Here is a 21,784-nt window from a genome sequence, read left to right on the forward strand (position 1 = left end):
TATTCTCGCAAAGCTTAGTTCGCTCTTCAACTCCTAGGCATTACTGGCTTTGAATTTTCAGTGAAGCAAGTTTTGCTTCAGTCATTTCAAAGACGTATTTTCCTAAAATTGATAATATATTAGCTATCGTTTGTACTCGGTCTTGTACTGTTATGATTCTCACCAAGGTGCTCAACCCCTTCGATGACCGTGGCCTCTACTGAACCGGTGACAAGTCTCTCGGTCGGCCACATTTCCCCAGTCGTTAGTTCCAACTTCGTGGGTAACTGAAGGAGGCGTGAGAAAGCATTTTTTAGCTCATAGCATGTCTGAAAGATCTCGAGTCGGCCTAATATGTAAAGACCAAGACGAGCCCGGGATAATCCAACTGTTAGTCGCCGCATGTCCCTTAGGTATCCCACACGCTTGGTCCGGACTAATGATACGATAATATCTAATCACGGGTTAGCTTCCAAACGCTCACATCAATAATTGGGATAGCTCCAACACACAGTCGTTTTGTTCTCCTTGAAATTTATCTATGGTAGTGATATGTGCAGGTGTACCAAAAAGCGGGTTTTTGGCACAACGATGGTTGATAATATCCCGTATCAAAGCACGCTGGCCCGAGTAGCTTGAGAGGATCGATATCTTGTTGGCAGGATAGCCGAGCAAACGCATGTACTGAAACAGGGCCACTGAATACTCTGCTTCCCCCAGGTTTTGGATAAAATGAGGGAAAGGTTCTTGCTCCCCATTTCCTCTAAAATTATCTATATTGATGAACTGAAGTTCGTGTCGAAAGCCAGCATTTGCTTTCAGAAATTCGGAACTTCGAGAAAGATAATCCAAGTTTCCGAGGCCAGGATATCTCCAACTATATAAGGAGGCGATACTTGGACGGGCCCGGCCTTGTTTGTCGAGCCGGATCAATGGGACACCGAGTCGTACGAAGCGCGCAAATAAGCTTTGCTCCATGTTCGCAAAATAACGAAGAGGGCTGCTCTGTATCACTGGCGAGTTCTGCAAGTGATCGCCACAAAGTATCACACGTTTTATTGGTGACTTCCCGTCTGGTGAGTTCTGTAGTGTCAACGTGATGAACGTTTCAGCTTCACTAATTTGAGCTGCTTCCTCCATGATAATATTATCGTACCGAAACCCCTGTCGAACGATATCTTCTCTCTATGAAAAATCAGAAATGGCTCACTATTTGCAAAGTATCACGAGCAATGCGTACCTTCATTGCCGCGTAGGTCGATGTCATGGCTATAATTCGGGCCTCTGTGCACAAAAGATAATTGGTTTTATCTCGCCCATTTCTGAGAAGCTCGAAGGGCATTAAATCATCCAGTTGAGAAAATATTTTTGAGATATGCTCGAAACATGACTTCGCCACACCCATTGTCACTTCCAATGAGCTTTCTGTTGGAAGAGACCGGTGTTGCTTTCCTGAGAAGTAATCGACTTTGGGTTATCAGCATGTTTCCAAACTCGAAATATAAGTGAGATTACTTACTAAACGGGAACTCGGTTAGAATGGTAGCTGGGGTTGGGGACAAAGCTATTTTCGCATTGAATTTCTCCCAAAGCGGTTCGATCCAAACCCGGTAGAAATAAGACGCAGTTTCACAGGAGTTACCGTGCGCTCCGGGCGCACCTAGACTTGAAGATAATTGGTCCACCTCTTCTAGCAGCTTGGAGCGAAGGTCCTAGTAGCGGTTATCGAAGTATCAGCAGGAGCCAATTCTCACCAAACAATTCTCACTAAACGATTGTTGGAGTACTCACAGCGAGGGACTCAATCCTCCCGAATTTGCTATAGCCCATACTCGAGCTTGGTTGTTGTGAATCATCCTCTCCATGGCCGAGGCGGAGCAGGTGTCGTTCATCGATGTCCCGTTCTTCAAGTTTCTGGAAAATTTGGTTTAGCGACTGGTTACTATGCGCTATTACGAGAGTCCGCTCGTTTGGAAAATTCAGGTATAAGTTGTGAATAATCTGAGTGGCCACATCGGTTTTACCAGTTCCTGGTGGACCGACAATCATAGAAAGGCCGGGGTTTGTGCCTGAAAGAATAGCGTGGACTATGCGTCATACAGGGTTAGGTCAAGAAAATGTGCGATAAAACGAATGAAACTATTGGATTAAGTTGATAAACCAACCTTGAGCAGCAGTGTACTTGACGGTCATGTTACTTAAGCTCCTCCCTTCCGAGACAAACGCCGGCGGATGATCAGCCCCACTAGAAACCGAATATGAGGGATATTGTGAAGCACTGCTATGTGTTTGAGAATCGTTGGAGGAATGGCGGGATCTTAGTTCTGTAAGGACGAAAGGTACCCCAAGATCATTCAGCACCGGAATATCAAAATCTAATGGAATTTTCGGGAAGGTTTCTTGAAGGTGTTCAAGACTTGTGATGGTTTCACCTAGGTTGATACGGTTTGGAAGTGGTAGTAATCGGGGGAAGCATGCATCGCTAGGGTCGCCACAACCAAGGAAAGCATCCTCGAACCACCCGGGAACAAAGTTTGCGGGGTTCTCGATTATACATTTGATTGATGATAGTACGGCCTTGAAGTTGTTTTCCTGTTTAGAGAAATTAAATCACCAGGCAGATGTTAACATAAACAACGAGTAAGAGAAGTAAGTTGATCGCGCAATCGATGGGGATTTCTCACAATGCCTTTCCTTCGAATAAGTATATTGAGAGACCCGTAGATATCAGTAATGTTTTCGGTGGCTCGTTTGTCTGCCTACTGGAATATCAGAGAGTTTCAAAGCTGATGAAGGTGGGGTTCATACAAGGGTCATACCATATAAGCTGCACGATCGAGACGAATATGAAGCTTTCTTTTTTCTGTGGTCGGGAAGCTTCCAAGTTTATTATCGCCCAAGACCTGAATGACCTCAGCGCAGCGGAGGAGATAAACACCTGCATTATCACCTGTTGGCGTTCGGACACTGAGCCCATGGCCGTAGTCCCCTCCGGCGCGAATGCTCAAGAGGAATACCACGTCATCAGGGCGTAGAGTTTCCCATTCCCGTTTTGTATCCTCACTAAGAGCGCCAAGGTCTAGCAAAACCTCGGCACGAACATGCGCTGCTAGATTTTCCCCAACTCTGGATGGGGCTTCTTCTAGTATCCTGGTCGTTATTAGCACCAATGCATTATTAAGAGTTTTCGAGGGGGGGGGTTACGCGAGACGATTGATTTGCGCTGCCATCTTTGAGTTACCAGAGAAGGCCACACTGCCAGCTCGGGAAATGGGCTTTAGTCTTCGGAGTGTATCCTGGATGTCCCGATGGATCTCAAAGAATGACTCAGCCCTGTGTAGGAAAAAAGCGCGCCAAAGGAAATCTTTGATTGAAAGATACTGTATGTTAAGCTTTGGCACCGGAACTGGGCTTTCCCATGTGTAGCGCTCAGTATGAAGCAAGTTGTTTGCCAAAGTTTCCTGAAAAACGGGGCAGGGGAATAAATATTTAGCAAAGTAGCCAGAAAAGAGGGGCGAGGAACTCGCTCAGAGAGTGTGAGAAGCTTGTGTACCTCTGTTGGCAGAAGACTAGAATTTCTAACTATATCAACTAGGCTTTCCCGTTTGGAAAAGGCCTCCACTATAGCGCAGAGCATGAAACTCCGATCAATATGGCGAGGAACCCCTTCTGGGTAATTTTGGCGGAAAAGTAAGCGTTCGTAAATCTCGCTAAGTTCTCCATCATCCAGCATTGAGATTTGAAGGCTGAGATCGTCTTTTTGCCCTATAGAAGCATAGTTCGCTAGGCCTAGGACTGTTAGTTTTCCTTTAGACATTTGAAGCGCTGCATTTTGCAGCCTCGCAATGTTGCGCCGGTATCTCGATTCAACCGACAGGGTAGCTTTTCGGGGGTCGCCTGCCGAGCTATCGTCGTGATAATAAAAATGTTCCAATAGAGCAACCAAGTCACGAAGGAGCTGATTCTCTTGCTGTGCATAAACTGGTGAAAGCCGAATGCAAATAACGATTTGGAGGTCCTCCAGAAGCGCATGGACATATCGGCGGGTAGGCGGCTGCGATAGCAAATCTGTAAGAAATTCGACCATACGCTCTGCATACAATCTGGCTTCTAAGCTGGAGTTAGCTCAAGTGTGCGGAGTCTATTTTTGTGGTAATTTGAGTTCAGATCGGGTCATACCGCCTATCCGGCTGTCGCCCCAGTTGAAGTAAATGGTATGTACTAGCTGAAGGACAAGTGAATGAAGCCAGGACCTCTCGAAGGAAAGCCGGGCCTTAGACCGTTGGTCTGTCAGTGCAAGTCTCTTTTTTTCCGACGCCTTCCAAGCCTTCTTGTATTGCGGGCCTTCGGACAGCCTTAGTTCTCGCGCCTTTTCTGAGTGAATGTTTTGCCAGATACCAATTGAGACAAGAGGTGCACACTCCTTCCTCACCAAAGACTTGTCTAATGATTGAAACGCAAAGATGATAAAGCATAAGACATGCGTTCGAGGGGTTAGTGGCAATGATGTGGACAGTGACATGATTAAAACTCGACGGAAGAAAGATGTAAATAAACTGGGGTTAGCCTCGAAAATTCCTGGATAGCGAAGTTGAGATATTAGTCAGAGCTTCGTGTTTCCATCATTCATAATCCCGAGCTCACCCCATAATGGTATATTTCCCCTCCTTTTCGCGACTGCCATCATAACCAGGCATATAACAAACTCATCGGTAGAGTCTTCATCGTAGTTCGGCCATAAGTATCTGGATGAAACAGGAAATTATTTGTTTTACGTCAAAACCCGGATCCAAGAATATGTGGAGTCCCTAGTAAGACCTAGGGTGCGTCTGGAGTATGAATTGGTTTCCGAAAGCGATCCGAAATCCAAAAGAACTGCCCATTGTTCAGGATGGATGGCTGCCCTGTGAAGGGAGGATTTGTTGAACGCACCGTTCCATATATTGAAGATTCTCAAGAAGTAAAATATCCCGCTGCGGGAACCCCTCTTTTTCCAAAGCCGAGTATATTTCTTTAACAACTTTCGGAGAAAACCGAACCTGTATATCGGGCTTTAACCAGTGTTTATTCGCAGTAACAGCGTAGATACTCTCGCCTTGGAGGTCGGAAAAGGTTGGTTGGCCGTCCTCGACCACGGCAAGATCTGGAGCATACGACGACATCTCTGTAATCGAAATCGGGCGTAGCTATGAAGGTGATAGGCGTTACCTAAATATGTTTTGAGCGAGTATTTATGATGCTTAGAAGAGGATATACTTACTTAAGTTAAGTATACAGTTGTAGTTGTAAGTCGGTCGTTCTTGTCAGAGGATTTCGTGGTGAGGTTGCAAACGAACGCGTCCTTCCAAAACTCGCCAAACTCTAGCTCCTTCTTCGTTCACACCCTCGCTCCTACTACTACTACCACCACCACCACCACCACTACTACATCATCATCATCATCATCATCATCATCATCATCATCATCATCATCATCACTACTGTCGCTAAGATCACTGTGGGCAAAGGGCAGGATGGTACAACAAACACCTTCCGCTATCGCTAGGCTAAAGGACAGTCTAAGAACCACACTACCTGATTTCCAATCGCTTTCAACTTCATCCGACGTGCCGCCGTTTCCTACAACGATCGATCGTGATAGGTATTTCGACACATTCAAAAGCTTTCCCGAAAACAACGATGTAAAATCATGCATGGAGTGCGCATCGCGCGAGCTACTCTACGATATTGTGGTTTGTTTTCTTCATTCACAAGTTCCCCGACCCAATTATGATGCTTACAGCTCAGTAGACAGACTTTGATTTGGAGTTTTCGCTAGAGCCCTTCATACAACTGTACCAATTTTTCGATTTGATCCTTACCCTCTCAGAACTAGGTTCGCACCTACCGCAGGTATTTTTCTAATAGTGTTCTTTCATAGTTTCTAACTCTACTGTGAAGAAATTAGTGACCCTCAGTTGCCCTTCGCCCTGATCGAAGAAACGCTAGATACGCAACCGATAGACAACTGCAAACGAATCTTCTCTTACTTGGAAGCTCGTATTGAGCGCTTGACCGTGGTATGAACCGGCTACAATCCCACACTAGTCCTTTTTGGGTATTGAGCTTTGATCGCGATCGCTAATTTTACCCTACTGCTAGGGCGTGGATGGGACAAAAGGGAAGGGAATTATCTTGCTTAGGCTATGCAACGAGCTACTTCGGCGGCTATCGAAATCGGAAGACACGGTATTCTGTGGGCGAATTTTCGTTTTCTTAACTAAAAGCTTTCCGCTCTCCGAACGTTCCGGTGTAAATCTTCGAGGAGAATTTCATGTGGAAAACAAAACCACATTCGACGAACGGTGGAGCCAGCTTGCCGGGAACCAACCGGACCACTTTTCGCCTAGTTTAAGGGACAATGATTCCTCGGAAGCAGCTCTAGCTGCCGATGCGTGTAACAGACTATACGCTGTTCTATGGTCCACCCAACACGAATTTGCTGAGCCGATCCGACTTTTCCAAAAAGATATCCTTGATAATTTCAAAGAATCGTTAGATACTGTTATAAAAGCGTTCAGGTCATCCATCGACGAGTATGGACATAATGCCCCTGTCGTAGCCTCAGATACTAGACGCAGTCACAAGCGGAAGTGGGACGGGGAGGTGAAACATGACGAACTAGATAGCTACAACCCGAAGTACTTAACGAGCCGGGAGCTATTTGATCTTGAAGTCCGCACCTTCCACCGCCTAAACAGAAGACCGTTTTCTAATGAACTATGCTACTTAGGTCCGCGACCTAGTGTTCCGGAGACACATACTAGTTCAGTTTCTCATCGTAATTGAGTTTCTTCTGAGCTTGTCTCCCAAGTACAAGAAGTATCTTGAAGCAGAGGCAAAAAATAGGTCTGTTCAATTTGCTTATACATTGTCTGAGGAAGATGTAGGTATTACCACCATTTTCACCTTACATCTCGGTCCACTAACACTCTAAACCAACCTCAAGGATAAATGGGCGGAAGCCGCAAAGAAAGATGTTGTCAATGCCCTCAATTATAAATCTGGGATGGATGGGTTGTTGTTTTCCCGTACCGTTGATTCCGTGCTGACGCGGGAAAAAAATTGGGTTAAGTGGAAGGCCGAGAATTGCGTGTCATTTGAAATGGAGCCAGCATCAACCGAACATGTAGCTGTATCCAAATCAGCTGGACATGAAGCCGCCACGTTAATCAATAATTTAGGGAAGGTGGTTGGTGCACCAGCTTTAACAAGGGTCTGGTTCGATAATTCGCTTGAGGTCACATCAATCCGCTCAAATGCCCAGAAGTAATTTCCCTTCCCCCGCATTTCCCGTCCTTTACTTACAATATTATGACTCTAGAATCAACCTTCCTGCTTACCGATCTTATACCGAGTCCATTGAAGTATATCACCTCGACAAGGACTTCGCATCCACAGAACAAGAGAAAGAAGACATAGATGAATCAATCTCAAATGTTACTTGGAGGTCCCTGCGGATCGCTTCACGGGATCGATTTCAATTATTCAAAAGTCTTGACGACGACTTGTCTGTTAAATCACTAATAGCAGTTGAGGACGGGGCTACTGCAGGGGGCAGAGAAGCAGAGAAGGACAACAAAAAAGATATACATGCTACCATGGACTCCGACGGTGTGAAATCCGCATCGTAAATGAATATCATCCTTAGGAAATTTCCCATAAGTTTTATCCTGGTTAGTCTCGGGGCCAATCCTTGGTATGGTTTAAACCCTCACCTAAAAAACATCAAGAGCTTGCACTGGGATACAAAGTTATACACGACATCTATCTCGTAAACTAAATCTACCGCTGAAATTTCTATAGGAAAATATATATGGGGGGCTAAAATGTACTTGGTTAAGATGAAGCGGCCTCTGCTATGATGTACTCCCAGTCTCGGTCCCAAAACGCCGTTGATGCCACGATAGCCGTAGCCTTCGCTGTACACGACTAGACTTGTACTCCTACTTGTTCCCTCCGTATAAATCTTTTAAGCATATCATACCCCCTGCAGATGATCCGCAAGCTTTCCATAGCTACTGGGACCCAAGAATAATAATATGGGATGTGCAGATGGAAGCTTTCTTATTTGGCCATCGATTGGTCCAGGGCTGCCAGATGATCAAAATGGTACTTCGAGCGTACATGACAAAAGACCGGATTTAATTCACAATGAAGATGCCAGGGCCCAGCCTTAACCAAACCTGTTGCCAATTCCTGGCAATTAGAATTAAATTTTGTCTACCAACGTAACACCTTAGTCTCGTTCCCGTAACATCCCACGAGTAAGAAGTGCAGTACCAGGGCTGTTTGCATTAATTCCGGAGGGCCCTCAGACGCTCCCCTAGCCCTTCTTCCTCAACTTCTGTAGGTTGTTGTATCCCTCTCGCAGGTGTCGCAGCGTTGAGTTCTTGATCTAGCTCAACTCCCACTTTATCCGCCACCTTCCCCAACAGTCGGTCAACATCTTCCTGTGGAGTGTTTATAGCGTTGGCTGAGGTAGTAGCATTTTCATAATAACTAGTTGCAACATCTAAATCCTCAAACTGCGATTCAAACTTGTCCATCACCATCGAAATCTATATTTAATTATTAGCAGCGGCAAAGCTCAGCGGGCCTAAGTAATAAATGCCTTTTCAAGATTCATTGATTTCATAGCACCGTCCATCCCCTTCACGACATTTGCCATACTATTCGAAACTTGTCTCATCGTTACGGCTGTCTGAACCCGGCTTGCGACACCATCGATACGACTCGCAAGTCTCAAAAGGTTGAGGTGCTCGTTCTGCTTTCGAATGACGTTTTGGGCGTATACTTTGGCGATATCCTGGTTTCCTTGCTTCATAGCCTTTTCTAATTTCGCTTCATCCTTTGCAGCCTCTTGCTTCGCCTTCGCCGCTTGACGGGTGAGCTGCTTTTCCGTAAACTGTGGGGTGTACTATCAGCAAACCCGGTAGCAAACATGGGATCTATGGCGCGCTACACACCTTGAGGTTAAATAGGGCTTTCTCCAAGCCGGACATTTTGCCTTGAGCTCTCCAGTCGCCTTATATTTGAGGCACAGCTAGAGGACCCGAGAAGTAAATACCGTTACGTGGGCCCTCGTACAAAAACTGATCCTGTAACTCCGAAGATAAGCGGGAGATGCGGTTTTCCAACGTGTTCCTATAGCGACAGAAAAATCGAGGTTGAGGAGGGATATCTGGATGTTCCAAAAACCTGTTTTGATTTAATGTCTTCAGATGCGTCTATGATACGGATTTTTGTCCTCGAAGAAAGCTTCAAGCGGGCTTGAATATTAATGCGACAGGGCCGGGTGTCTCATCCGACAGAGGGCTGACGTGCGTTTTGAGGAGGCTGATGAGGCGGGCTTGGCGGTGTAACCACAAGTTCGACCTTGTTTTTTGTCAATAGAATTCCCAACACAGCCAACACCATCTGCATTTAATTTAATTCCAAGCAGGTTAGGATAAGTATGTCTATCTCCGCCGCGAGCGCCCGGATTCAAGGCTGGTATGTATGTTTATATGTTTATTTTATACACACCACTCTATCATAGCTAAGTGCTCAGACCAACATACAATACCACAGTTTATCATAGGGGGTGGTTTTTTTTGATTTTCTTTTTTCTTGTATTTTCGAAGTTCTAGATCTATGTACATGCATTGCGGATTCTCAAAACCCAGTATCATCACTTAGAAAATCAGTGCAGTTCAAATGCCGCTCGATATCAACTCGAAGGGTCCGGAACAGTACTGGTATATGGAAAGGCTTGGGTGGGGTCGTGGCGAGATAGACGGTAGAAAAAGAAGACCACTACTTACCAACGGCCAGCCATGCCTGACAAGCTTACGCATGCGTATGCCTGCAAAATGTGTTTTATGTATGTACAGTGGTAAATATCGAAAACAATGAACATAAGAGCAATCAACCGCAGCGACGGTCCGAGACATGCACATGGCACCGTGGGACAGCTCGGCTCAGAAGAGTAGACAAAAGAAATATCTGGAAAAAATATCAGACAAGAATCGCTAACTTGGAAGTTCCAAAGACCAAGGCTTGGGGATACAAAGACAAAAACAGCACAAAGCAGGGTATAAGACATAATCCATCAAGACGGCTTTGCGCAGAGGAGTCAAATCATAGCAAAGAAGATTCGTCAGCAATAGAACCAAGATATTCCCAGATATCATGTTCTATCCTGGTGATGCAAATCTGCGGGAAAAGTATTCATTCTACCCTTTTAAAAAAGAAAAAAAAATGAGAGAAAAGAAAGAACGAGGATGAGAGTGAGAGTGAGAATGATAACAAGCAGTTCTTATTCAAACGGCGAGTTTTCGAGGGAGCCCATTTTCCAGAAGCTAGGTAGAAGAGAAAGCAATTTAGGAGCGCAAACTCATGATACTGTAGCCGTTGGAGCATGTACCAAGTCAGGCGGGTGCGAGCATGACCTTCTCGACCTGTGGCCGTACCAGCGACCAAACGATGTTGCCTTTGAACTAGGTGACTTTGGACTTAAAAATGCAGTGTGAGGCGAGTAAGATGGATTGGAAGTAGCCGATGTTAGGTATGATGTGCTAAAGGTTGTGGCTTCGGGTGGGGCGCTTAATTGTTGCGGCAAATTCATCATTTCTGGTGAAGCTTGAAGCGCTTGCTCGGAGAATGAAGATGTACCAGCTGTATGTGGTGTCATTGGCATTTGGTATTTATAGGGGATGAGATTCAGAGGAGGGCTGAAATCTGGTTTGTGGGGAGATGGATACGGCTGTGAGGTCGAAACTACATCATTATCAGTTCGGACGCGTCTTAAGGAAAGAAACAAGGAAAGTGATAAAAAGCTGTGTTTCCTTACCTGAGGTGCTCGTAATATAGGAAGCCTGGTTTACTTGGCCATTTGACGAATTACGCGGAAACCCATCAGTCTGGTTGTGTAAGAAAAATCCCTTCGATTCATGGGTAAACCCTTCAGAGCTTAAAGCTGGGGGGGAATATGTCTGTGATTGACCCTCTGAGAGACTGGCCAGGTCTGAAAAGGTCCTTGGGACACTGGCTTGTTGAGGAATGTGCTGGTGCTGGGTTCTAAAACCTTCGCGGCCGGGAGGCGACGAGAATGGGTTCCCTCGAGTTTGCTTCGGTCCGACCGGGGTAGATAGAAATGGAAAAGAGGACCTTTCGCCACTTGCACCGGAAACAGGGGATGGAAGTCCGACCATAGGACGCGGTGGGCTAAAAGGAAGAGGGGTATATGCCGGGTTATGGGGAGTACTACCGGCTGCGACATCCGGAGCGACATGTCTCTGGATCGTTTGGTATCCAATGGGCTTCATATCCGAGTGCTTGCCTGTATATGTATCCACCGGGGACGATTGAGCCTCAGTCAACTTCGAGGACCCATACGAGTGCAGGGTCTGGAGAAGAGGGAATTCATCTGGCAGGGCGCGAGAGCGCATCATTCGATCACGGTCATCGCTGCTCATTCGTTTTAATTTGGCTCGTCTGTTCTGAAACCATACCTGAACCTGGCGAGGGCTCAGTCCCGGTATTTCTCTTGATAACCTCTCCCGATGGGCAGCATCCGGGTGGGCCTGCCTGGCGAACTCGCTCATCAGGTATCGGGTTTGATTATGAGTAAGTCTAGTTTGTGATTATGATCGCCTAGTCAGCTGTGGTGCCCTATATAAGGTGCTAAGTCGATGATTTATACAGCCTAGTCAACAAGGAATATAAGCTGGAGGGAGAACATACCGAAACCTTTTCATTTTCCGCTTATCTAACTTGCTGAGGTCCATTGGCGCCAGGTGAGCTGATTCTCTAGATGTATCAAGGCCGATGCTAGAATTGTGGGATAGATGATCCGCACGGCCGACTGTTGATGCTTCTGATGCAGCCCCTTCCGCACTATGATCCACCCCATCTCCGCGATCACCGAACGAGTTCAAGACTGGTGATCGCAAAAAAACATTATTGCCGGCCATTCTCTCCGTATTAGCCCCGGGTTGCATAACAGGTTGATCCCGCGAGATGAATCTCGGCTCGTACATTGCTCTTTCCATTGATCTCGGAGGGCCGTTTTCCCCAGGATGATATGCTAACTCTAGGAAATTTTGAATGGTGATATGGGACCTTTTTAGTTATGGCCTGGAAATATAGATAGGTCTAGGCTGAAGTGAACAATCCCAGACAACCAGTAGCTTGAGAGAAGCTGCTGATACAGACCACCGAACAGGACCAGCCGTATGGTAAGTAGGACACCAAATAAGGGATCGGTACAGATGAGATGCCGTCGACTAATCGTTCAAGGAATAGATATATATAAACAAAGACACGGATATAAAGTATGCACCCAGCTAAAAGAACGACCGTTGACAAACTGTCAACTGATGGGCGACTTTGAATATATTGTTAACCTTGTATGTTTAGTTTGAAGTTCTCATTGGCAGCATATCAGCACCGCAGATATGCAAGAAACCGTATGATGAGTCTGCGATGAAGGTGGTGTTTGATTCTTATTATCCGTATAGGACCTCGAATATGGCTGAGGCTAAGCTCAAGAAAAGTCGACGAGCTCGAGACCGGCTAGGTAGTAAAAGAGAAAGAGAAAGAGAAAGAGAAGAGTCGGAATCCCCAGGAAGCAAGTCGTTTCTTATCTATATAGCTTTCTCATACACCTAAGTAGGTGTATATAAAAACTAAAGTTCGGAATCGGGGGGGTTTTTAATTTATATATATATACTACTTTATATATAGATATATACTGAGTATATGATATAAGGAGGACTCGAGAGGGAGGGAGCGAAGAGGGGAGGGAGAAGGAGGGGAAGAGAGAGAAGGGAAAAAAAAAAAAGAAGGGAAAAGAAAAAGAGGCGTCTGTCGGTGCAGTATGCGGGCGGGAAAAGGTAGAAGAGGACGAAGAAGAAGAAGAAGAAGAAGAAGAAGAAGAAGAAGAAGAAGAAGAAGAAGAGGAAGTAGTAGTAGTAGAAGTGGAGGTAGAAGTGGAAGTATAGTAGAAGAGAAAAAAAAAAAAGAAGCAGAAGTAGAAGTAGATGATGTTGGAGGTATGGATGAGCGACCAAGCGAGTGTGTGGGAAAAAAAAGAAGAAGAGAAAGAAGGAGAGGAAGAAATGACCAAACCAGTGCCAAAGGAGTGAATTCGAAAGAAACAGACAAAAACTGGAAAGAAGAGCACAAGGAAGAGAAGGAATGGCCAACCAGGCGGACAATCCTCGGAATTATATGAAGATTGACATGTAAATTCAGGACGGGCAGGGTCCGGGATCTGTCGTCTCAGTGGGCATTATCCAACACACACAGCGCAGGAGCCCTTATTTCTCTTCTTCTTCTTCCGCCTCGGTCTTGTCCTTCGATCCGTCGGTTTTAATTCAAACATGGTATATTCTAATCCGAGCGCTGCTTTCTGATTCGATGGGGCGCCTGGGGATGTGGTGTAGCAGCAAGCACTGCTGCAGCTAGTGTCGGGAGGCAGAAAAAATGAATCGTATCTCAAACCTTGCACCGACAATACCGCTTCCGTCCGCGTATCAGAGTCGGTGGACTGTGTATGCGCACTGTACCTGTACCTGTAACTCAATGTCGTTAATTATAATGTAAGTATGTACAAGTACAAGTACATGTACATGTACATGTACATTGTAATATTAATACGTATGCACAATCTCATGTGGGTAGGTATATTAATATTAATTGACGAAGCAGAAGTGTCTTGGCAGCTTACAACTTATAAGATATAAGAACCCTGCGCAATGCATCTGGAATCGCTTGTATGCGTCTCCAGCAGGTGCACATCTACGGGGTACAAAGTAGAGTATCGACTTGTACATACACAGCACACAGAATGCAATGTTCATGTTCATGTTCATGTTCATGTTCATACACAATTTCATAGTATCAGATTGCGCCCAGTCAAGTTAACCTCCCTTGTTTATCCGCTAGGTGCGGATTGGATGCACAAGCACCCGTGCCATAGCTGTGTTTTGGGTCCCATATTCGCCAGGGGTGTGGCGTTTGAGATTAGGTTCGAGGGGTCCGTCCGCCACCTCACAATGGCTGACAGGAAAAGCGTATGCAAATCCTGCCCGTATGTGCTGCAGCTGGCTTAGCCTCGAGACCAGGTTTAGCCTTCGCGATGTTTGTTTACCCTCAACATGTGTTTCGTACCGAGTAAGGATGGCGTATCAGCACATGCTCAGCAGTATATTGTTATCCGACTGACGTACCTCGTATGTACTCTGGGCCTCAGGTGTAAATATCAAAGCCAAATTCACAGCGCCGCGGGGTCGCATTTGCAACGAGGATGAAAAGCTTAAAAGGAGGTGAGGTCGACGTACATACGTACATGTACGTAGTAATGTATGCTGAGTTGACGAAGCACTTCGGGCCGGACGCCGTGATCTACCCCTTCCACAGGAGGTGCCCCGGTGCAGTCCTTGCAAGGATTCCATGAGATTGCGAGGAGGTAACAACGGCTGGGTTCCTGGCAGAAGCCAGGCAGCAAAGGTTGGAGTTTGGGGGAGGTTTCCAGAACGAGTTTACGGCTTGGCGCGAGGCTTGGCAACAGTTTCTCGTCAACCACACCAAACACGACTTTGCATGCACATTATATGTCCATCATGCATCACTTACGTACTTCACAACTAGGCTAAGTACCTACTTAAGTAAGTAAGTAGCTAAGTACATACTTTATATGATATACGTCGATCGATTTTTCACGAATTCGCATTCACACGTGCGCGACACCCGCAAATATTGATATTGAATACAACCACAAACATCGAAATCGCGTAATCCCAAAGTTCTTCACCTAGCCAATGTATGTACATACATACTAGCCTGGATCCGAGGTAGCGTCAAGTCATAAATACCTACTTCCGTAGGTACATTGCAGACATAGCTGAATCCGCATACATACCGTCTCGCTTGCTTGCTTGCTTGCTTGCTTACTTGCTTTACTTACCCGCTGAAGCACCGGTTTGCACCGTTTCATTCACGCCAAATAAGCATGCCGCGGGTGAGTCTACCCTAATACTTAACCTGGTTAGGTAGCGATCATATGATGCTCACGACAAACTCTACACATACACATAGGGTGGAAGAGGCAGTCACTCGACTTCCGTCCCTGTTCCGTTGGTAAATATACACCCTCTTCCCTTGGAAAGCTCGCAAACAACCAAATTTGAATCATGCTCACAATCATATTTGCTATATATATAGACCCAAAGTGCACTTGATGCTAGAAAATCGTTCTATTGTGAGCAATTCCCGCGAGCTCCCCAGCTCCTCCCCCCTACTCGGGATAGCTAACCATTGCAATGTTCGCGCCCTGTGCCCAAAGGCGAGCTATGCGGCAAGGTATCTCAGTACCCCCCCCCCCCTGATTCTGGGGATAAATCCTCAAAATATAGTCTTATAAATATCAAATTATTAAGTCACACCCCCCTTGGCTTAGGGCTATGGACGAATGAATGAATTCGAGGCTCATGAGTCCTCATATGACCACCAACATAAGAAGGTATGAACCTCATATATTACACCATAACAATTTTTGCTAACGTGTTTTTCGTCATCGCTTGTCCCTTCAATTGTTTCTAGAGGTTCATGGAAATGAAACAAATGCAGAGGGGAGCATCATCCGTTGAAGCACGAAGAGAACGGGAGCGTCGTGCAGAAGAGAAAGCCGGTCTGATAACTATAAAGCCTCTCCGGCCACAAGGAGACAATGGCGGCTCGAAGCTCTCCGATGATTCAGCATCACGCACTGGAAAAAAGGGATTCAAGAGTGCCTTTGGGTTTAGCGATGATCAGCACAAAAAAGAGAAGCAGCCTATGGGTTTCAAGAAGGCATTTACGGACGAGCCTGGAGGCGGTGTTTCTTGTATGGAAGCTTTAGAGCCGAGAGAAATAGGCGGAAACCTCCCAAGTGATACAGATGACGATTATGATTACGACGTATACGACCCTACAAGGCCTACACTTTGAAATATGCGATAACTACTTAGGACCATGTTCAGTTTTAGGTTATAGACGTTCACATCGGATGAATCTGATTAAACCCAGCTAAAACTAAGTACGGCATTGTAAAGTTCATCATAATGCCTCCCAAGGTGGCCAACAGCTCTTCCAATCCTTGATATTCTTACAATGCTCGCAAGCCAAACCCCAGAGACGATAACAATAAGACACGCCGTTGGACTCTTCCAGCGTTTCGGATAACCTTGCCATCGAGCCCAGCCTAGACGAAGGTTAGCGAGTTATCTGCTAGAAAGGGGAATAAATGTGGTGTTATTACCTTGGACAACATGAAATGTGCTAGCTACCGCGAGAGTGGGGTAGATCAACCAACTGAGATATCTTAACTGGACAAATCCGTGTCCCAAAAATTTGATCCCAATACTTTCACTTCCCCCATCTTTGAGAAAAGGCAGAAGCCGAATGATGCCAAAGTGAATAGCAACCGTTGGAATCAAGAGATAACCAGTGCCCTGTAGGATATTTAGGTCTTTGAACCAGATTATTTGGTCAAAGTTCTTATATCGTTGGGCCCTGCGAATAACACGCAAAGCCACACCAGACAAGACGTGGGTTCCAACGCTTCCGAGGACAATGCAAGGTTCTATAAATTCATTTTGATAGAGCACCCGAGAAAGAAGCAGGGAATTATCCACAGCCTCCGGGTTTGAAACTAGAGGAAGAATGCCGGTAGTAAACCAATGGATTCCTAGGAATCCGGTAAATACGTATGAAGATATTTGTTGAGTCTTGAAAACTGCACCTCAGAACATTGATGATATCGTCAGCCCTAGAAAATTTTGAAAGGGCAAAAGGACATTGAGAATCGAACTAGAAGAAAAACTCAAGGATAAACAAAGCAAGCCGACGCGAATGTCGAGGTAAAATCCGAGGATGAATAGGAATAAAGAAGTATCGGTTTACAACAGCGAATCAAAGGTATTCGGGGAAATACCTAGGTCGGTATCAGTACATACGGTAGTGTGTCATTCGTGTTCGACGGGGCCCTACCGGAGAACCAGCTCGGAATAGCGGGTTTTCCGGCACGGATGCCTCGGGTGTTGTCAGAGGTGAGGGCTCAAGCAATTGGAGCCCAAAATTTGCAAAAGAAGGTGAAGGCGGCCTATGCATATGTCAGAATTCAAAGCAATTGTGACCGAAGATGCGAGGTTCGAGTTCTATACCTACATCATATATATATATATATATATATATATTATACCCACGAAATTTCGGTTGGCGGTAATTATAACGCCGGTACACCGAATGTAAGTTAAAATCTTTGATTTAATCGGCGGGTGTTGCATGTTGCATGTTGATTCTTCTTAAGTAAGTACCTAGTAAGTACCTACTATACGTACTTACCTACTTACTTACTTAGTTACTTAATATATGTCATGTCGGCGGACTCCTCAACGTTCAACTGCCTGCAACTGCAACTTGATCGACTGTGCCCCCCCACGGGATTTCTTAAAACCCCATCCACTAAATTAAATAACGCGGCACCGGCATTCACGTTATACTAAGTTTAGGTACTCATTACCGCCGCGACCCTCCGAGGCCTTCGAGTTGGTAAACATCATTTGATATCAAATGCAATAGGGGGGCACTTGAGCTTAACTTAGGCTCAAGGACAAATGAAAACACCATCACATATGCTCCGCCGCGTCGGTCTAGCCAAGCGTGTTTTGACAACCAACAGGCACTATTCCACCCGGTTTGGCTACGCGCACAGCCGGTGCCTTGTCTTTTCGGACTTTGGTCAACCAGAAAAGGTTTTAAAGTGGGTAGCAAGCCCTCCCCTTTGTATGAACCCCGTTAGGCTAACAATTCGTATCGATTACATTCTTATTCGGTACCTCCTCCATACGATGACATCATAAATGTCAGGTTTATTGCTTCGCCGATTAATCCTGCAGATATTAACCAGGTACGTTCTCGAATCTTATACAATCATAAATCTATATGTAGATACCACGACAGAGGCCTAGCGTTCCGACCGAGAACCAAAGATAATACGACGAATTTATTACTAGATTTTTCCACGCTGACTCTGCTAACTAAAGATAGAAGGGGTGTACCCTGAAAAGCCAGAATTCACGTTGGAACTAGGAACCGGTGGCAAGAGTGCAGTTCCAGGGAATGAAGGTCTTGTCGAGATTGTATCATGCGGGTCCAAGGTTAACCCTTCTATCCGGCCTGGCCAATGGGCGATAATGTCGGGCCCAAACTTCGGCACTTGGAGAACGTATGCTCAAGCTAGAGAAGCCAATTTAATAATGATACCCGACAAAGAGGGAATATCTCCTGTACAGGCTGCTACGATCTCGGTGAATCCTTCGACGGCATATCGTATGCTCAATGATTTCGCAGGACTAGAACCCGGGGACTATTTTGTTCAAAACGCTGCCAATAGTGGAGTCGGAAGATCCGCTATTCAGATTGGTAGGCTATGGGGCCTCAAGAGTATCAATATTGTCAGGGACCGCCCTGGAATTCAAAAACTAAAGGAGGAGCTTAGGTCCCTGGGCGGCACCGAAGTCATCACAGAAGCTGAGGCCAAAGATAGAAGAAGTATGGCCAAAATGACGGGAGGGCAACCAGTTAAATTAGCACTTAATTGTGTTGGTGGTGAATCTGCAACAAACCTGGCTCGGATTCTGGGGTAAGCTTAAATGTGGAGGTATATCTGCATAAAGTTGTTCTCGGATCTTAAAGCTGATGCGTCGGCGAAACCATAATATAGGCAAAATGGCCACCTTGTTACATACGGTGCGATGTCAAAGCTACCATTCTCAGTACCCGCCAGTGCATTGATTTTTAAGAACATCCATTGCCATGGATTTTGGATATCGGCATGGTCAAAGGGAAACGAGGCAGTTAAGTCTCAAATGATCATAGACATCCTTGGCTGGATTCGTGATGGGAAATTTCGAGACATCCCTTATGAAATAACTAAATGGTCAGAAGCTACTGGGTTGGAAACCTTGATGGAGCCGGTCAAAAGGGGGATATCAGAGTACAGTGGGAGGAAAGGAATATTCTTGATGGAAGACGACTGAGGATAGTTAATGGAAATCGAGCACACAAAATTTCTTAACGCCCCTCCACGATTCGCTGCCATTTCACACAGGAGCCCTCATAACCCATTCTAACTGTTTTCTTCTTTTATATTCCTTTTTAAGTTGACCTAGTATCGACTTCCAACAGGCTTTCGATCAATGTAGCAACTTCGAACAAATTTTTTTCATCGCCGTATTGCGCAGTTACCTGAAGGCCTATTGGTAAACCTCCAGCCCCGTGTACCGGAATAGATATAGCTGGAAGTCCTGCCATACTGGCGGGAACTGTGAAAACATCATTGATGTAACCGTCCACTCCTGAGGCGTCCACCTTTGTCACTTCCTCGAGGTTTGGAGCGGACGAAATCGACACAGGAGATATTAGGAAATCAACGCTAGCCCCGGGGTCCAAATGTGACCCTTGCGTCGGACCAAGAGGATTCGGGGAGCTGAATATACCATCGAATTCCTCTTTAATCCGCCGTCTTATTCTCTGCGCGTGAATAAAGTAATTCTCCATTGCCCTGTATACAGAATACTCCAGTTAGCCTTGAATAACCACTCAGATCTGTTTAGATCGCGAAGGCCATACTCAGAAGTTAGGCTATAGCTGCCGAGGAGAATTCTGCGGCGCACTTCTTTCCCAAAACCCCTTTCCCTAGCTGCCACTACCAACTGCAATGAAGGGGAGATGCCGTTGGCGGGCTTTGAAATGGCTAGTATGTGCGGTCCAAACTGGATCCCATCATATTTTGCGAGATTTGAGGAAGCTTCGGCGAGCGCTATTATATAATATGAACTTACAGCGTGCCGTGTCGATGGCATGTTAACAGGTTTAATATTATGACCTAGATCACGTAGAATGGCAAGAGTCGATATCCAAGCCTTTTTCACTTGGGGGGATATTTCGACAACATTGTAGTCCTGGGACGAGAATTAGCTGCTTAGGTGCTGAATTTGTCAACTTGATTTTCAACATACGACTGGAACACCGAAATTCCACCGGCAGCTCTGATTTGCCGCAGGCTTCGGAAAGGCCACATGATCCTGGATTTTGCGTCGAGAGTGGCCATCTAGGGACGATGGATCGGCTGGATCATACTCGTTCAAACAATCTTTAAAGCATAAACCCTGTTAGTTTAGCAATGAAAGAAAGAAAGGTATTGAACTCTACAGAGACTTCAAGTTCATACCGAATACTAGTTGCGCAGAATGGACATCTCGGGCAAGTATCCCAACAGTATCCAGAGAATTTGCGTAGGCTATGACACCCTGTCGAGAAAGTAATCCATAAGAGGGCTTAAAACCAACAACCCCACAGTATGAAGCCGGAAGTCGAACTGATCCACCAGTGTCCGAACCTAGGGCTCTGGTTTTTGGTTATTAGTTATCCATGCAGGCCTGGACTTAAAGAAGCCTAGAAGGTTGGGGTAAACCAACCCAAAGCACAAACTCCCGGCCACTGCGGCTGCGCTACCCCCAGAACTCCCACCAGCAGAGTATACGGAGAGTTTTGAAGAATTAGGATTTTTGACGGGACCGTGAAGGCCTGTGGTAGAATGGGATCTTTAGGGTTACTATCGATTAGCAGTTCGTCACAAATGTGTTCCCTGAGGCTTCATCTTCCTGGTTTTGGGAAATAAAAAGAAGTCACATCGGGGCAATACCCCATGCCAAACTCATCCATATTCGTCTTGCCGATAATTATCGCCCCGGCATCCCTTAATTTTGCGACCACGGCTGAATCGTATTCTGGAATGAAGTCTGGAAGGGCGTGGCAAGATGCCCACGGGTTAGTTTAATGTTAGATAGACAATTTCGTACTGAATAGTGTCAAGTACCAGCCAGCATCAATGAAGAACACGAAGTGACCATGTCTTTGGTGCAAATATTGTCTTTGATAGCAAAAGTTGAGCCATTTAACGGAGATATAGATTTCCCTAGGCAGTTGGGGGGAAACATGAGTATAATGTTACCATGATAATACTAGGGTCGGGAAGGGTAAACCAAAGTCTGTCACCTGTTTCGAATTTCTGAGAAGCAGCTATCGCTTGTGCTGTGACGGCTTGTTCGGGGGAAACACGCACGAAGGCATTGAGAAACCCGTTCCTTTGTTGAATATTCCTGAGATATTTGATAGCTTCCTGTACAATGGGTTTGGCCGCCATCGTTGTTAAAGGGTATACGGAATGGCTAGAATTTGGAGCCGGGGTCGAGTCAATTGCAATTTGAGGTACAAGCTGTGGTATTAACTGTATATACGTACTTGATATAGGTACACAGGTAAGTAGGTACCTATATACGGGCGTATATAGGAAAGGGGTTTATTCGATTAATGTTCGATTCGATTCGATTCAATTGATCGTCTTTATATTTGGTTACCGATACCGGCTATAATGTTATATTAGCTAGTACTATATAGTCTGCTGTGGTTTAATATTATTCCAGTTGCATTGTCAGCTGAGGCCTAGCCAGGTGAGGCTTTGTACATGTACTTATATATATACTTATCATACCATGATCATGATCATGATCATGTAGTATCTATAGTACATTTGCATTTATTTTATTACATTCGTTGTAGCTAGTTGCAATTGCTGCAAGTGCAATTTAATTGTGGGAATTTGGAGGGGAAATGTGTTGGCGGATGTTGGGACAAAGTTTTCAGGACCCCTGCACTGCATCCTGTCCAGCTGGAC

General features: G+C 45.5%; 7 protein-coding genes across 7 annotated transcripts; 3 read left to right on the top strand and 4 right to left on the bottom strand.

Moving 5' to 3' along the window:
- Positions 1-40: 40 nt before the first annotated feature.
- Positions 41-4,066, bottom strand: AOL_s00043g14 (uncharacterized protein; the record flags this gene model as incomplete). The annotated part of the gene is made up of 10 exons (XM_011120501.1): positions 41-102; positions 164-433; positions 492-1,164; positions 1,220-1,446; positions 1,499-1,691; positions 1,771-2,066; positions 2,145-2,571; positions 2,799-3,129; positions 3,184-3,440; positions 3,533-4,066. The coding sequence occupies 10 exons, from the start codon at positions 4,064-4,066 to the stop codon at positions 41-43; spliced, it is 3,270 nt and encodes a 1,089-aa protein (XP_011118803.1).
- Positions 4,067-4,870: 804 nt separating this feature from the next.
- On the top strand, positions 4,871-7,652 carry AOL_s00043g15 (uncharacterized protein; the record flags this gene model as incomplete). The annotated part of the gene is made up of 9 exons (XM_011120502.1): positions 4,871-4,982; positions 5,041-5,145; positions 5,257-5,711; positions 5,770-5,854; positions 5,920-6,038; positions 6,121-6,693; positions 6,752-6,904; positions 6,968-7,287; positions 7,343-7,652. 9 exons carry the CDS (start codon positions 4,871-4,873, stop codon positions 7,650-7,652), a joined length of 2,232 nt encoding a protein of 743 aa, XP_011118804.1.
- Positions 7,653-8,315: 663 nt separating this feature from the next.
- AOL_s00043g16 (uncharacterized protein) lies at positions 8,316-9,023 on the bottom strand (the record flags this gene model as incomplete). The annotated part of the gene is made up of 3 exons (XM_011120503.1): positions 8,316-8,579; positions 8,633-8,926; positions 8,988-9,023. The coding sequence occupies 3 exons, from the start codon at positions 9,021-9,023 to the stop codon at positions 8,316-8,318; spliced, it is 594 nt and encodes a 197-aa protein (XP_011118805.1).
- Positions 9,024-10,396: 1,373 nt separating this feature from the next.
- On the bottom strand, positions 10,397-12,053 carry AOL_s00043g17 (uncharacterized protein; the record flags this gene model as incomplete). The annotated part of the gene is made up of 3 exons (XM_011120504.1): positions 10,397-10,779; positions 10,853-11,634; positions 11,746-12,053. The coding sequence occupies 3 exons, from the start codon at positions 12,051-12,053 to the stop codon at positions 10,397-10,399; spliced, it is 1,473 nt and encodes a 490-aa protein (XP_011118806.1).
- A 3,559-nt stretch (positions 12,054-15,612) lies between these two features.
- AOL_s00043g18 (uncharacterized protein) lies at positions 15,613-15,993 on the top strand (the record flags this gene model as incomplete). The annotated part of the gene is made up of 1 exon (XM_011120505.1): positions 15,613-15,993. The coding sequence occupies one exon, from the start codon at positions 15,613-15,615 to the stop codon at positions 15,991-15,993; it is 381 nt and encodes a 126-aa protein (XP_011118807.1).
- Positions 15,994-17,678: 1,685 nt separating this feature from the next.
- Positions 17,679-19,085, top strand: AOL_s00043g19 (uncharacterized protein; the record flags this gene model as incomplete). The annotated part of the gene is made up of 3 exons (XM_011120506.1): positions 17,679-17,840; positions 18,090-18,688; positions 18,770-19,085. The coding sequence occupies 3 exons, from the start codon at positions 17,679-17,681 to the stop codon at positions 19,083-19,085; spliced, it is 1,077 nt and encodes a 358-aa protein (XP_011118808.1).
- A 118-nt stretch (positions 19,086-19,203) lies between these two features.
- On the bottom strand, positions 19,204-21,253 carry AOL_s00043g20 (uncharacterized protein; the record flags this gene model as incomplete). The annotated part of the gene is made up of 9 exons (XM_011120507.1): positions 19,204-19,609; positions 19,678-19,820; positions 19,890-20,009; positions 20,067-20,200; positions 20,279-20,454; positions 20,526-20,651; positions 20,753-20,849; positions 20,927-21,025; positions 21,106-21,253. The coding sequence occupies 9 exons, from the start codon at positions 21,251-21,253 to the stop codon at positions 19,204-19,206; spliced, it is 1,449 nt and encodes a 482-aa protein (XP_011118809.1).
- Positions 21,254-21,784: the final 531 nt, after the last annotated feature.

This window comes from Orbilia oligospora, assembly GCF_000225545.1.
Source record: "Orbilia oligospora ATCC 24927 unplaced genomic scaffold scaffold00043, whole genome shotgun sequence".
Taxonomy (NCBI): domain Eukaryota; kingdom Fungi; phylum Ascomycota; class Orbiliomycetes; order Orbiliales; family Orbiliaceae; genus Orbilia; species Orbilia oligospora.